Here is a 15811-nt window from a genome sequence, read left to right on the forward strand (position 1 = left end):
GTAAACCAACTAAATAGTTTGGATACAAAATGGAAATGGAAAAGTGTCTATTTTAAAGTTCTATTTACTAAACTAAAAGGGTATTTACATTCCAACTTTTTCCATGTATTAGGTACAATAGGAATGGACATTGTGTAGTAGTAAATTATTGTTTGATTTATGTACTATTTACTAATATGTAGGTAGTATACTTATTGTTTGTTAGTTGGTATTATATTGGTATACATTAACTATTTGCATGCTCGGTAAAAATAACTGTGTTATGCTTACTTACTATTAATACCTTTTTAAAATAGTTAAAATCTTGTACCGTCTTATCCTCTATTCAACTGTGTAAAATATTTTTTATTTATTTCAGGGACATCGGTAAGCAGGTCCAGCTGCATTGTCATACAAATTCAGAACAAGTGTATTTATAATATAATTAATAAAATTTCAAAATTTCTCTTGACATTTTATTTGAGTCATATCAATGTTTAAGGTGACATTCGAATGGCAAATACTGCTGCATTGCTGCTCCACGTCCAACGGCTCAACTGTCCAACGTCCAATCTGTCAATTATTTTATTAATTAAATTAATTAGTTTACACAGTGAGAAAGTCAGCATCAACGCCGGTGCAGTCGCTGCTACCGCAGCTGCAGTTGCCATTCAAATGTCACCTTTAATGCACCCAACTGCCAATGAAAGAAGCAACCTAAAACTATATTCAAATGTAATGGAATCTAGTAACATTGTGTAGAAACTTGCATAATTGCATAATACCGGGTGTGGCCTGTAACACGCCCAAATAATTACAACATAGATTGTACTCCTCAAACTGTGACACTTTTGTTCAATAACTTTTAATAATCATGAAGTTTTTAGTGTGTGTTCATACAAAACAAATCCATTATCATTGTCATTGGCGTTTCTTGTCACGCCTTAAGAGCCAACAGGAGTGGTCATTTCTCCAGGATACAAACGTACTCGACTGTTTCATCCGTGGGTTCTGATGCTAGAGCAATGATTTTTTCAACACAGATTAATATTGTCAATATCTGTGTCGGACCGTTTTGCTTTTTTTGATATTTTTGTTTTTTAAGGCGCTAGAGCCCTTTAAAAATGGCCAAAATGGCCTAATTGACTATGCCGCAATGAGAGGCGTAGTATTCAAAACTGATATCAATTAGCCAAAAAAGCAAAACGGTCCGACACAGATAATTTGAAACCTAATCATTTAGATTTCCAAATTTGGTTACGATTGGTTAAGTTTTGGAGGAGGAAACAGTCGAGTACGAAACCTCGATTTTTGAGATTTTTACGCGGGATTTTTCGCCTTGTCCTTATCGCACTAGTTTTACAAACCGCTTCCGTTAGCGAGACGGGTATATTTACGTAAAATATTTAAAACTCAGCTCCTGTTTCGTCTTAAACATAACAAAATTCGCAATACATTGCGTCTTATAATAAACTTTATAGTGTAAATCAAAACACAAGTTATTTTTAAAATTCGCTGGACAAATGTTGGTCATTATAAGGAGTACAGCCTACAGTTTAATTTTTTCTCGTATTAGAGGCCACACCTGGAATAAATAAACAGAGACTCATTTACATTATATGAGACATTGCTATTAATTAAATATGAACTACTTAAGGTGTATTCGGGTAATACCGAATGTCGGATAATTCCGAAATTCAGATGAAAATCACCCTTAATTCCATCATAATAAAAGTCTCATTTCGGAATTATCCGACAGTTTTCGACATTCGGAATTACCTGAGTAAACCTTACCTACTTGTATGTGGCTCTTATCTCATATGCCATAATTTATAAACTGAACCAATATTTACAGAGTCTAACCACGCTGAGGGTAACATTCCATTTCCAACGACAGCTGCTGCACTACTGTCAATTTTACTATGGAAATTGACAATGACAGCGACGCGTTCAGTACCGGTAGTGCAGCTGCGGTTAGAAATGGAATGTTACCATAAGTCGCATAGGTACCTACATTGTCATTGCCAAGAGTGCTAATGCTGACAAGAATTCACAGCGATACGATACCGATCTGTCAGTGTGTAGAGTGATATTTTTTCAGAAATCAGAAATCAGAAATATTTATTGTGTAAACTGTGTAGGTACAAGAACTATAACTAAGTACATTTTTTGATGAGTATCAACAGTTTTACCCTTTTCGGGCATACAATTTATTTTATCTTAAACTAGGTTTTTATATTTTATCTTAAGCTAAGTATTTATATTTTATCTTAAACTAAGTTTTTACATTTTATCTTAAACTAAGTTTTTTATATTTTATCGAACGAGCGAGCGAAGCGAAGCGAAGTTCTTACATTCGACTTGGATCACGCGGCTGGCTAGCGGCACGTCCCGGCATTTCGATGTTTTTAAGCTGAACTATCAGAAGATAGTTTGATACTCAAGAACTTAAGTAAATTTGTTCTAATTTAAATGAAATTGGGTAAACGTGTAGTTGACGGCATTATATTATAGTCATTAATTTTTGAGCAGGCTCGAACAAGAGGTTATTGAGCTAGAAGACCTTAAAATGCTAAAAAGCCATTTGTGAGGGGTCTTGCTATTCTGGTCATTTAATTGCAAGAAAGTATGGTCGAGTTTGGTATCAAATGAAAGTGCTCGGTTTGTTACACATTTATAATATTGTTTTTTTTTTAATTTAAGTTTTTTTTTCAAAAATGATGACAATTTTGGAATCCAAGATGGCGGCCATGCACTATGTCATAAAAGTTGTCATGGGTGTCGTTTTATAGGTTTTAGGGGGCGCAGATTTCGAAAATGATGACCATTTTGGATTCCAAAATGGCGGCCATGCACTATGTCATAAAAGTCGTCATGGATGTCGTTTTATAGGTTTTGGGGGGCGCAGATTTCGAAAATGATGACCATTTTGGATTCCAAACTGGCGGCCATGCTCTATGTCATAAAATAAAAATCGTCCTGGGTGTCGTTTTATAGGTTTTTGGGGGCGCAGAATTCGAAATTGATGACCATTTTGGATTCCAAAATGGCGGCCATGCACTATGTCATAAAAGTCGTCATGGGTGTCGTTTAATAGATTTTAGGGGGCGCAGATTTCGAAAATGATGACCATTTTGGATTCCAAAATGGCGGCCATGCACTATGACATAAAAGTCGTCATGGGTGTCGTTTTATAGGTTTTTGGGGGCGCAGATTTCGAAAATGATGACCATATGGGATTCCAAAATGGCGGCCATGCACTATGTCATAAAAGTCGTCATGGGTGTCGTTTTATAGGTTTTAGGTGGCGCAGATTTCGAAAATGATGACCATTTTGGATTCCAAAATGGCGTCCATGCACTATGTCATGTCGTCATGGGTGTCGTTTTATAGGTTTTTGGGGGCGCAGATTTCGAAAATGATGACCATATTGGATTCCAAAATGGCGGCCATGCACTATGTCATAAGTCGTCATGGGTGTCGTTTTATAGGTTTTAGGTGGCGCAGATTTCGAAAATGATGACCATTTTGGATTCCAAAATGGCGTCCATGCACTATGTCATAAAAGTCGTCATGGGTGTCGTTTTATAGGTTTTAGGAGTAGCAGATTTCGAAAATGATGACCATTTTGGATTCCAAAATGGCGGCCATGCACTGTGTCATAAAAGTCGTCATGGATGTCGTTTTATAGGTTTTGGGGGGCGCAGATTTCGAAAATGATGACCATTTTAGATTCCAAAATGGCGGCCATGCACTATGTCATAAAAGTCGTCATGGGTGTCGTTTTATAGGTTTTTGGGGGCGCAGATTTCGAAAATGATGACCATTTTGGATTCCAAAATGGCGGCCATGCACTGTGTCATAAAAGTCGTCATGGATGTCGTTTTATAGGTTTTGGGGGGCGCAGATTTCGAAAATGATGACCATTTTGGATTCCAAAATGGCGGCCATGCACTATGTCATAAAAGTCGTCATGGGTGTCGTTTTATAGGTTTTAGGGGGCGCAGATTTCGAAAATTATGATCATTTTGGATTCCAAAATGGCGGCCATGCACTATGTCATAATGGTCGTCATGGGTGTCGTTTTATAGGTTTTAGGGGGCGCAAATTTCGAAAATGATGACCATTTTGGATTCCAAAATGGCGGCCATGCACTATGTCATAAAATAAAAATCGTCCTGGGTGTCGTTTTATAGGTTTTTGGGGGCGCAGATCTCGAAAATGATGACCATTTTGGATTCCAAAATGGCGGCCATGCACTATGTCATAAAAGTCGTCATGGGTGTCGTTTTATAGGTTTTAGGTGGCGCAGATTTCGAAAATGATGACCATTTTGGATTCCAAAATGGCGTCCATGCACTATGTCATAAAAGTCGTCATGGGTGTCGTTTTATAGGTTTTAGGGGGCGCAGATTTCGAAAATGATGACCATTTTGGATTCCAAAATGGCGGCCATGCACTGTGTCATAAAAGTCGTCATGGATGTCGTTTTATAGGTTTTGGGGGGCGCAGATTTCGAAAATGATGACCATTTTGGATTCCAAAATGGCGGCCATGCACTATGTCATAAAAGTCGTCATGGGTGTCGTTTTATAGGTTTTTGGGGGCGCAGATTTCGAAAATTATGACTATTTTGGATTCCAAAATGGCGGCCATGCACTGTGTCATAAAAGTCGTCATGGATGTCGTTTTATAGGTTTTGGGGGGGCGCAGATTTCGAAAATGATGACCATTTTGGATTCCGAAATGGCGGCCATGCACTATGTCGTAAAAGTCGTCATGGGTGTCGTTTTATAGGTTTTTGGGGGCGCAGATTTAAAAAATGATGACCATTTTGGATTCCAAAATGGCGGCCATGCACTATGTAATAAAAGTCGTCATGGGTGTCGTTTTATAGGTTTTAGGGGGCGCAGATTTCGAAAATGATGACCATTTTGGATTCCAAAATGGCAGCCATGCACTATGTCATAAAAGTCGTCATGGGTGTCGTTTTATTGGTCATGGTCATCATTTTCGAAATCTTCACACCTGTTACAAATAAGGTATCCTAGTAAGTCAACAACATCTATATCTACTATGGAAATGTACTTTTTCTCAAAAATGGACGGCAAAGTCGACTTTGCCGTCTAAAAAATAGATCGCGAAGCGCGTAGTTTATGGTCAGTCAAAAATTAAAAAGTTAAAAACATTGCAGTCTCGATTTTGGGACTGCAATGTTGCATACAAATTCCATTATTTGTCGAATTCCAAATTTTTTAAAAGTTGAAATGACCATATCAAATGAAGGCACAGGCCCATTAAACAGCCAAACAGATGATTAGTACCGCGACTATTTAGATGTCTCAAATAGGTTGGCGTATTTTCGGCAGAAAAATACACTTCTATTTTTTTATTAAAAAAAATAAAAAGGCGGCAAGGACTTTTTTCTGTCAATATATATATGTAAGAACGTTGCTTTTGTAAAATATTTCTATGATATTTATATTTCTTGCACCATTTTTGAGAAAAGCACTATATATGACTCGGCTGGAAGGCTACTTGCTGGCTTCGGATTCAATTAAACGGACTCCCAAGGTCGTCCGTTTAAAACGAATCCTCAGCCTGCAAGTAGCTACTTCCGAGCCTCGACAATAATGTACTATTGATAGTAGTAGTACGAAATGTAATCTGAAAGGAATCAAGTAATATATTCCTGTAATGAGGAATCGACATTGATTCCAATTACTAGTAATTGTAATATTCGAAAAATTGATTCCTGATTCCTCAAATGGAATTGTAGGTTCTTAGTAATTCGGTATTGTTAGATTACAAAGTAATCTGGGAATCTGTAATCAGATTACAAAGTAATTTTAAGTAATCGTGGAATCAGGAATCAATTACGAAATGCCCATCTCGGACTTAGTAGCACTGCATTCAATTGATCTTTTTGGCGAACCGCGAGTTCACAGTTCGGGGCGAACTACTAGTCTTAAACTAAATTTCAACCAAACAACGTCCGTTTTTAATACTGACAGGTCGGTATCGTATCGTTGTGACTTCTTAGCAGCATTTTTCGCATCAGGGCGTTAATCTGGGTGCAAAATTTGGCGTGGTGGATGGACTTTTAATAAAATGTTTTTCTAAAAAATAATGTTAATGGAAATTCAAAGCTGCTAGTTCAAAATCTTACATCACAACATTAAAATATGCACACTTTATTATTAATCTTTTTTTCTTAGTTCTTAATAAGTTTTTCTACTTAAAGGTTAAATTAAGACTTCGTAAACCAAACTATAATTTTAATAAACTTTATAGTTTACTAAAATTATAGCTTCGTGGCTTAAGCACGGTACTTCACTCAAAAGCTTTTTAACCGACTTCCAAATCTCAAAGAAGGAGGCTATCAATTCGGTTGTATGTTTTTTTTAAAAAAAAATTTTTTTTTATTTTTTTTTTTAATATTTTTTTTATGTTTGTTACTCCATATCTCCGTCATTACTAGATCGATTTTGAAAATTCTTTTTTTGATTGAATGTATATGCATACAGATTGGTCCCGTTTTTGTCAAAACCCAGTTCTGATGATGGGATCCATGAGAAATCGAGGGAACTCCTCAAATCTTAAAGGGATACATATAGTGATTTTTGGGTTTTTATCAACAAATCAAGCATATACACCCAAAAAAGTGACATTTGTTGAAGTGGAACTGCTGATGATGATCAGAACGGAACTCTTTAACGACGCATAGTTCACGGTTGGCGATTTGTCCTCTTCGTTATGTTTGTTAAGCAAGTTAAGTTTTTAAGCCACATTTTTGTCAAGCTCGAGTTCTGATGATGGGATCCATGAGGAATCAAGGGAACTCCTCAAATCTTAAAGGCATGCGTATAGAGATTTTTGTATTCACACCAGAAAATCAAGCATTTTCATTAAAAACTGTTGCATTTGATGAAGTGGAACTGCTGATGATGATCAGAACAGAACTCTTCAACGACGCATAGTTCACGGTTGGCGATTTGTCCTCGTCGTGATGTTTGTTAAGCAAGTTAAGTTTTTAAGCCACATTTTTGTCAAGCTCGAGTTCTGATGATGGGATCCATGAGGAATCAAGGGAACTCCTCAAATCTTAAAGGCATGCGTATAGAGATTTTTGTATTTACATCAGAAAATCAAGCATTTTCATTAAAAACTGTTGCATTTGATGAAGTGGAACTGCTGATGATGATCAGAACAGAACTCTTCAACGACGCATAGTTCACGGTTGGCGATTTGTCCTCGTCGTTATGTTTGTTAAGCAGGTTAAGTTTTTAAGCCACATTTTTGTCAAGCTCAAGTTCTGATGATGGGATCCATGAGGAATCAAGGGAACTCCTCAAATCTTAAAGGCATGCGTATAGAGATTTTTGTATTTACATCAGAAAATTAAGCATTTTCATTAAAAACTGTTGAATTTGATGAAGTGGAACTGCTGATGATGATCAGAACAGAACTCTTAAACGACGCATAGTTCACGTTTGGCGATTTTTCCTTTTCGTTATGTTCGTTAAGCAAGTTAAGTTTTTAAGCCACATTTTTGTCAAGCTCGAGTTCTGATGATGGGATCCATAAGGAATCGAGGGAACTTCTCAAATATTAAAGGCATGCGTATAGATTTTTTTTGTATTTTCATCATAAAATCAAGCATTTACATTAAAAACTGTCGCATTTATTTGATGAAGTGAAACTGCTGATGATAACCAGAACAGAACTCTTCAATGACGCATGGTACACGTTTGGTGATTACGAATTTCGATTTTGACTTGGACTGGGACCCGGACTCGGAGTCATACCCGGATCCGGTTCGGACCCGGACCTGGACTCGGATCCGGATTCGGACCCGGACTCGGAACCGGACTCGGACCCGGACTCGGATCCGGACTCGGACCCGGTCTCGGACCCGGATACGGACCCGGACTCGGACCCGGACTCGGACTCGGACTCGGACCCAGACTCGGACCCGGACCTTGACCCAGAAAACCACTATGATACCTTAACTAAATAAACAACTATGATTACCTACCATAAAATTAATGTAGGTATAAAGTACGATGATGCCAATCTTACTAGCCCCTCTCGCTTAAACCCCCGTACACCGCACGGCATGCGCCATTAAGTGGGTTAGGTTCGGTTTGAACTGCGATCCTCACAGAACCGAACAAGGATTAGGTTAGGTTAGAACTGCGAGCCACGAAATGCTACTTGAAAAGTGGGTTTGATTAGGTTCGAACTGCGAGCCGCACAGAACCGAACTGCTATCTGAGGAGTGGGTTAGGTTAGGCTAGAACTACGACCTTCATGGCTCCTCTTCACGATAGGCCAACGCCGGCCACTCCAAGGGACATTTATGCGTTAGAGGGAGCAAGTGATATTGCTATCTCATTCTACCGCATGGCTGCGTCCCTTGGAGTGGCCGGCGTTGGCCCATCCTGTAGAGGAGCCATTATACAGAAGCAAAATGCTAGTAGAAAAGTGGGTGGTTTTACCTCCTTTTCTACATAGTGTACCATCTACAATAATCTTTCATCGGCCCCCATGGAAGTCGGTTTTTTTTTCTTAAAAATTATTATTATATCACGATTGTATAAAATTTGCGATTCCGTTGCAGCGGTGTGTCTGAAGGTTTGTTTTTTTTTCATTAGATAATCGTCTTTTTCTAGCTTGAAACATTTCTTCAAATGTTTAGTGAGTGTTGAGTGTGTGTATGTGCTAATATTGCTATTATCTAGGTGACCAAGCCGCTTGCATGTGTTTTGCTTGACACGGTTTTGCAATGTTTGCTTGTATAATAGTTTCAGGCACTTTGTCATTTCTACAAAAAAACAATGTTAAGTATTAACTAAATATTTTCGTACCACAAAATCATAAGATTTTAAATTAATTTGTTTTCCTAGAGTATAATAGAAAAAAAAGCGGCCAAGTGCGAGTCGGACTCGCCCATGAAGGGTTCCGTAGCAGCAAGTAACATAATAAAATTGCGGTTTACGATTTATGACGATTAAAAAAAAACTACTTACTAGATCTCGTTCAAACCAATTTTCGGTGGAAGTTTGCATGGTAATGTACATCATATATTTGTTTAGTGTTATCATTCTCTTATTTTAGAAGTTACAGGGGGGGGGACACACATTTTACCACTTTGGAAGTGTCTCTCGCGAAAACTATTCAGTTTATGATATTAGAAACCTCTATATAGTTTTTGAAATTCATAGATACCCCACACGTATGGGTTTGATGAAAAAAAAAATTAAGTTTCAGTTCTAAGTATGGGGGACCCCCGAAATTTATTGTTTTTTTTCTATTTTTGTGTGAAAATCTTAATGCGGTTCACAGAATACATCTACTTACCAAGTTTCAACAGTATAGTTCTTATAGTTTCGGAAAAAAGTGGCTATGACATACGGACGGACAGACAGACAGACAGACAGACATGATGAATCTATAATGGTTCCGTTTTTTGCCATTTGGCTACGAACCCTAAAAACGATCGAATATTTTTTTTTATAAGGTAAGGTGGGGTAAAGACTAACATAGTTTATTTTTGCTCAGAGCAAGACAAACAATATGAGAATTCCGTACAAGTGATAGTCTTACCCCACCGTACCTTAAGCCGGCCACTGACGAGCCTCCCAAATGGATGCCGTTACAATGGATTCATCCAAATGGCTGGCATCCTAATATTAAACGTTGTACGTTTTTGATTTTCACGGACCGATTTTGGATTGCAGCCACGCTATTTGGACTGTTGGAAGGCTCGTCGGTTGCCCCTTTAGAGATGTCTTTATTTTCTTTTTGTGTATCTACGTAACAATTGTTTTTTGCCTATCGATTCTGTAGCTAAATTGTAGCTTTTATTTATTTATTTAAACTGTATTGCACAAAACATAAAAATAATGTACAAATGGCGGACTTAATGCCTAATGGCATTCTCTACCAGTCAACCAACGCTTAGCTTAACATAGCTTTTTTGATTTATATTTGTTATACTCGTAATCTTTATAATATTCCATAATTCTGTGGTCACATTCAATCCTTTTAGGGTTCCGTACCCAAAGGGCAACAATTACACTGTCTGTATTACACTGTCCGTCTGTCTGCCACGAGGCTGAATCTCATGATCCGTGATTCTGTGGCCGCTATGACAACAAATATTTACTAAAAAGTACGGAACTTTCAGTGGGCGAGTCCGACTCGCACTTGTCAGTTTTTTTCATTTATCTCTAAATAAACACAGATTTGTTAAAATACAATACAAAGTACAAATCAAAAACTGTTTCGTTTGCGTATTTGTAAATTTTGCAATATTAATAAATGTTATAAATTTCAGCGTTCGTTGCACTAACTGCAGCCGCTTACCCTCCTCCACCGGAGATTGAGTTTAAGGCCGACCACCCCTACCTGTTCCTGCTGAAGACAAGAGGCATTCCACTCTTCACTGGAGTGTTCGCCAACTAGGCACGTAAACCATACCATACCATTCCCCCCTGGTTCCCCATAATACTTAATTGTAGTAATTTCTTGAGTTTTCTTTTCAAATTACGAAAATAATAGTAGCCCGAAAATTGAGCATAAATAATACATTATATTTTGGCATATACAAATATGGCTGAAATAAGAGCTAGTTGGATCTTAAATACACTTTTATGTAATATATGTGCAACTTGCATTTAGACTGCAAATTGATGATTAAATGTAACGAAAATTGGACCTTGGCTAGATAAGTATGCTCAAAATAAGAAAATGAATGATTTTTATTTTGACAATTAAACTAATATTATAAATAAATATAAAATTCAAAAAACAAAAATTCAGCACTATCGGCCAAGATTTTAACTCTCCGACGTCTAGTAGAATTGCTTAGTACAAAAATGATTAATTTTATTATCATTGGTTTTAGGCTTCTTTTTTTATTTCGTTGTGTGTACTAATTTAGCTTAATTTGGTAATTTGGCGATGTGTTAAAAGTAATGTATTTCCACTAGTTTTCTAATCCACCACTGCAATGTTTAATTGTCAAATGTCAATCATACATATGGATGCTGTTAAGCAATAATGTGTCAACCCACATTAATTTTTCAATAAGTTGTCAACTCAAAAGATTGACGCTTAAAGTTGACATTCTATTGAAAAATTAATGTGGGTTGACACACTATTGCTTATCAGCATCCATATAACGATAGGCGCACTAACTATAGTTATAAGTCTTATTCCATTTCAGAGTCCCGGCTGGAAAATATGAGCAGTACACACAGCCTTCAATAGTATTTAAGAACATCTAGAGTCGCACAAGAAACTAATCGCAGATTATGTCTGAACAAAATTAATAAATCTGAATCCGTAATTATTTATTTGTGTTTTATTACCGTATGCTTTTCAGTTTCATTATTTACTATCACCAACAATCTTAAAGTTTTGTCAGAACACTAAGCCGATGTCAATCCCGTTCATACTCTGGCTAACCCTCAAAAAGGGAACGGCAATAAATTACAAATTTGGTTGAGATAAACCATTTTTATACTGCGCGCCCTCAAAAGCACCTACGCACGGTCACATCTAAAGTAATCTTAAAGACGGTGGGCGCACAAATGAAAAAATGGTAAAAACAGCTGGATATTTCTAATAATTTTCATATGATATGAATACTCTAGGAAAAAAGTACCTTCATCGTTGAGAATTTTTTGGTTGTACCTACACTAAACTCTAAACCCTTGAACCGCTCGAAAACTCGGGAGAATCTCAAGATTTTTACATAGGTACAAAAAGGTAGGTTCTGAATTAGTAATGAATAATAATTGACATCTATTTGAAATCATCAAACGAAGTCGCAAGTACAGTTAGATTGAAATAGGTAACACATGCAATAGGTAAAATTAAATTTAGGGTAGGTCTCATCTTGAACTATTAACTGGTATTTTATATTTTAACCACATCCAGTTAAAATGTTAATACCTAACATTAGTCTGCTACTTTTGTTACTACACTAAATCGTTATCCGTACCAACTTTTAAATCCTAAAATGTCACATACACACACACACATCTACTAAAACTGGTGCCAGAAGTGAGCCAATACAAACTTACTTCTTACTTGATAGCACGACACCTTTGGGTTTTTGGTTTTCAAAAAGTCCATAATTACAGACGAGTCCTTCACGTAATAAAGTGGAATTTAGCTCGACAAAATTGTGGCTTTCCATTAGAAAAGAGCCCTTATGCTTCATGTGCATAAGGACCCTTCTATGTCAGAAATGTCACAATTTCGGGCAAAATGGGCAGATCCTCGAATCAGATCAAAATATATGCCAAGCGCTATTCGACTTTACATCATAAGTAAACATAAATAATAATAGATTTTAATTATAAAACTCTAGTGGGGTTCAAGCATGTAATTTAAGTAGAATTTCGCTCGATTCGTTTACAAGTATCCTCGAAATATTTCGAGCGAAATTCTCCTTAAATTTACAGAGGGACCCGTTAAACTTTATGTTTAATTTAAGGTTGACTCACGCTAGACCGGGCCGGGCCTAGGGCGAGGCGTCCGACATGCCATTTTCTATGACGGCTGATTGGCTGACCAGCCCGGTTTAGTGTGAGTTATCCTTTAAGTAACTACATACAATTTGAGTTTGAGTCTCACGGGAAATAGGTACCTACTACTCGCGCTTAAAAAAAATTTACTTACCTAAATAATTTCTATTCCAGCGTTCGTAGCTGTTGCGACGAGTCTCGTGATCAACTCGAGAATATACGAGATCCGTGCCGACCATCCCTTCCTGTTCATCCTCCAGGCAGGAGACAGAACACTCTTCAGCGGAGTTTACCACAACTAGGTATAGACACTACAGCCCAAGCCCTCTCGCGAACCCTGTGCCCAGCAGTGGGACGGGTATAGGCTGAATTATTATATTATTTTTATTATAATCATAGACATAGCTCACAATGGTATAGTACTTAAATGACTTTTGCTTTATTTTCCGTCACCCTAATACTTATATTAAGCGATTAGTAAGTGTTTTCGTAACTAGTCTAAGTCTTAAACTTTTGTTTTTAACAGACTTCAATTTTATAGAAGGAGGAGGTTCTTCATATATGTAGTTGGGAGCTTTTGGACTAAATTTGGGTGGGTTTTAGGCCCCCCCTCACATCTAGCTTCTTTCGAGCGTCGGCGTCTACAATTCTATGGCCGGACGTCGACGCAACCTCGACGCAACTGCGCAGCGACGTCATTTTCCATAGCGCTGACCAGACGCCGACGCTCGAAAGACGCTAGATGTGGGGGGGGGGGGACTTACGGCATATGGGTTGGTATTTATCGTGTCTCTTTTTCTTTGCAGGCTTATCGCCGCCGAAAGCGTTGCTGTGAACAATCGCAGGCCATATGTCGTAATGTACACACTACGGATATTAATTAATGTTTTCTGTTTTAATAAATAAATACCTATTTGTACTTACGTTGAATCTTTATATTTTGTTGCATAGTGTGCCTTATTTTACTGATTAATTATTTATAGTTATTGATATCGTAGCGCATCACGAGCACACTCTAAGTACCCTCACACTAATATGGCAATGTAACAAATAAGTCGGTACACCTACGATACAAGTGACCTGCACGGGTTATTTTAAATGATATTGGAGGCAAACGAACATACGAATCGCCTGATTGTGATGAATCAAAGTCCTTCGTACAATCAATTACTTTTATTTTACTCCAACTTCTTACTTCAACACTCTTTGACAATATTTAGTTAACAAGCCGTAACCTTCGTGCTACATGTTACTGGTTCAAGCGCCAAGCGAGAATGATCCCTCCATCCCATGGTAAGTTACATTTTATACTTTTTCCTCATTAGAATTGGCGGGTAGGAGAGAAGGGTCATTTTCGCGACTACCCACAGATTAATTAACAAATATTCGGGTAAACACAAATCACATTTTTAATCACTACTTACTGAATGCCATAAGTTTAACATAACTCACGCAAAATAATTATAATTTATTCTTGAAATCTTATGAAATATCACACTCGGCCATCCGACTGCGTGCTACCTCCGGTGCACGATCAACAATAATATTAAATTTAAAGAAAACAGAAGATCTTTGGGGCCTGTCTGTCAAAGTATTAGATTCCATCATTGAGTCAATTACACCATACTTAGCTGAGATTTTCAACAGATGCATTGATGCTGGAATTTTTCCAGATATTATGAAACATAGCAAAATTATCCCTCTGTTTAAATCAGGAACGAGAACAGATCCCACGAACTTTAGACCGATTTCAATACTACCGGCATTAAGCAAAGTGTTCGAGAAACTTATTCTGAATCAACTATTGTCACATTTCAACAGAAACAAACTGCTTGATAGCAATCAATTTGGTTTCACCAAAGGTCGATCAACTACTGACGCCGGTGCGGTACTTCTAAAACACATCTTTGATGCTTGGGAAAAAGCTCAAGATGCTGTTGGAATTTTCTGTGATCTGTCAAAGGCATTTGATTGCGTTGATCACGAAAATTTAAAGAGAAAATTAAGCCGCTATGGGATAAAAGCTAGTGCCCTTGACCTGGTCTCATCGTACCTTTCGGATAGAACTCAGCGAGTAGTTATTAATGGAACTCAATCGGCGGGGTCCCCGGTAGCCCTCGGAGTGCCTCAAGGTTCAATTCTTGGTCCCTTCCTGTTTTTGGTATACATTAATGACTTACCAAAAGTTGTGCAAGATAGACATGATATAGTGTTATTTGCAGATGACACTTCCCTTATATTTAAAGTGGACAGAAAGGAAAATAGCTTCGAGAGCATTAATGACGCGCTATCTACCATTGTAAACTGGTTTACGGCAAACAATTTGCTTTTGAACGCCAAGAAAACCAAATGCATCAAGTTTACGCTACCTAACGTCAAGCAGGTAAATAACGGCAAGATTAAAATAAAAGGTGATACGCTGGAATTTGAGGACCGAACTGTTTTCCTGGGAGTCACTTTAGACTCCAAACTGCAATGGCATGCACATATAGGCACTCTAGCCGGAAAACTTAGTTCAGCAGCCTATGCAGTGAGGAGAATCAAACAGCTGACAAACGTAGAGACGGCCAGGCTGGTATACTATAGTTACTTCCATAGTGTTATGTCTTATGGAATTCTGTTGTGGGGAAAAGCGGCAGATATTCAGACAATATTTGTGCTGCAAAAACGAGCTGTACGTTCCATCTATGGACTGGGCGCTCGAGTATCCCTAAGAGAGAAATTCAAAGAAGTTAACATTCTTACCGTTGCATCTCAATACATACTAGAGAATATTATGTATGTTCGGAAAAACATCCACGAATTCAAGGTTAACAGTGATATCCATAACTATAACACTAGAAACAAACATAAACTTGCCGTGCCCGCCCACCGCCTCCGTAAGGTTAGTACGTCTTTCGTCGGGAACTGTACACGTTTTTATAACAAAGTCCCCACTGATGTAGTGAATTTACCACTTCACAAATTTAAGTCGCACATTAAGCACTCCTTGTTATGTAAGGCGTACTACACTGTAAATGATTTTATAAACGATAGAGATGCTTTTAAGCCGGTAGCTTGATTGGTTTCATTAGTATAATAAGAATTAAATAAATATTGTTTTTTTTTACACTGAATTAAATATGCTAGTGTCCAGTAGAATTGACACATGAGACAATGATGTTCTCGCTTGATTATATTGTTTAATTTAATTTTAGTTTTGGACACTTGGAGACCTTATACATCTCTAAGTACATATTTATTTATTTGATTTTTATTTTTGATTGTACATACTTACCTATATTTTTAAT

At 37.5% G+C, this 15811-nt stretch overlaps 1 protein-coding gene across 5 annotated transcripts in view; it reads left to right on the forward strand.

The window, feature by feature from the left end:
- The window catches only part of LOC134666087 (alaserpin-like), a 52863-nt gene extending 37266 nt beyond the window's left edge, over positions 1 to 15597 (forward strand). For 2 of the 5 annotated variants that reach the window (XR_010098451.1, XM_063523215.1), the window contains one exon: positions 359 to 444. Coding sequence is in view for 3 of the 5 variants with exons in the window: in XM_063523208.1 (XP_063379278.1) it covers positions 15251 to 15582 (332 nt within the window). In the remaining 2 variants the exon portion in view is untranslated. Of the gene's footprint in view, positions 1 to 358; positions 445 to 10321; positions 10450 to 11212; positions 11339 to 12695; positions 12824 to 13327; positions 13445 to 15250 lie in introns of those variants that run through there. The other 3 variants (XM_063523214.1, XM_063523213.1, XM_063523208.1) reach the window with 3 other exon arrangements.
- The last annotated feature ends 214 nt before the right edge of the window (positions 15598 to 15811 follow it).

Source organism: Cydia fagiglandana, chromosome 7, assembly GCF_963556715.1.
Source record: "Cydia fagiglandana chromosome 7, ilCydFagi1.1, whole genome shotgun sequence".
NCBI classification, from domain to species: domain Eukaryota; kingdom Metazoa; phylum Arthropoda; class Insecta; order Lepidoptera; family Tortricidae; genus Cydia; species Cydia fagiglandana.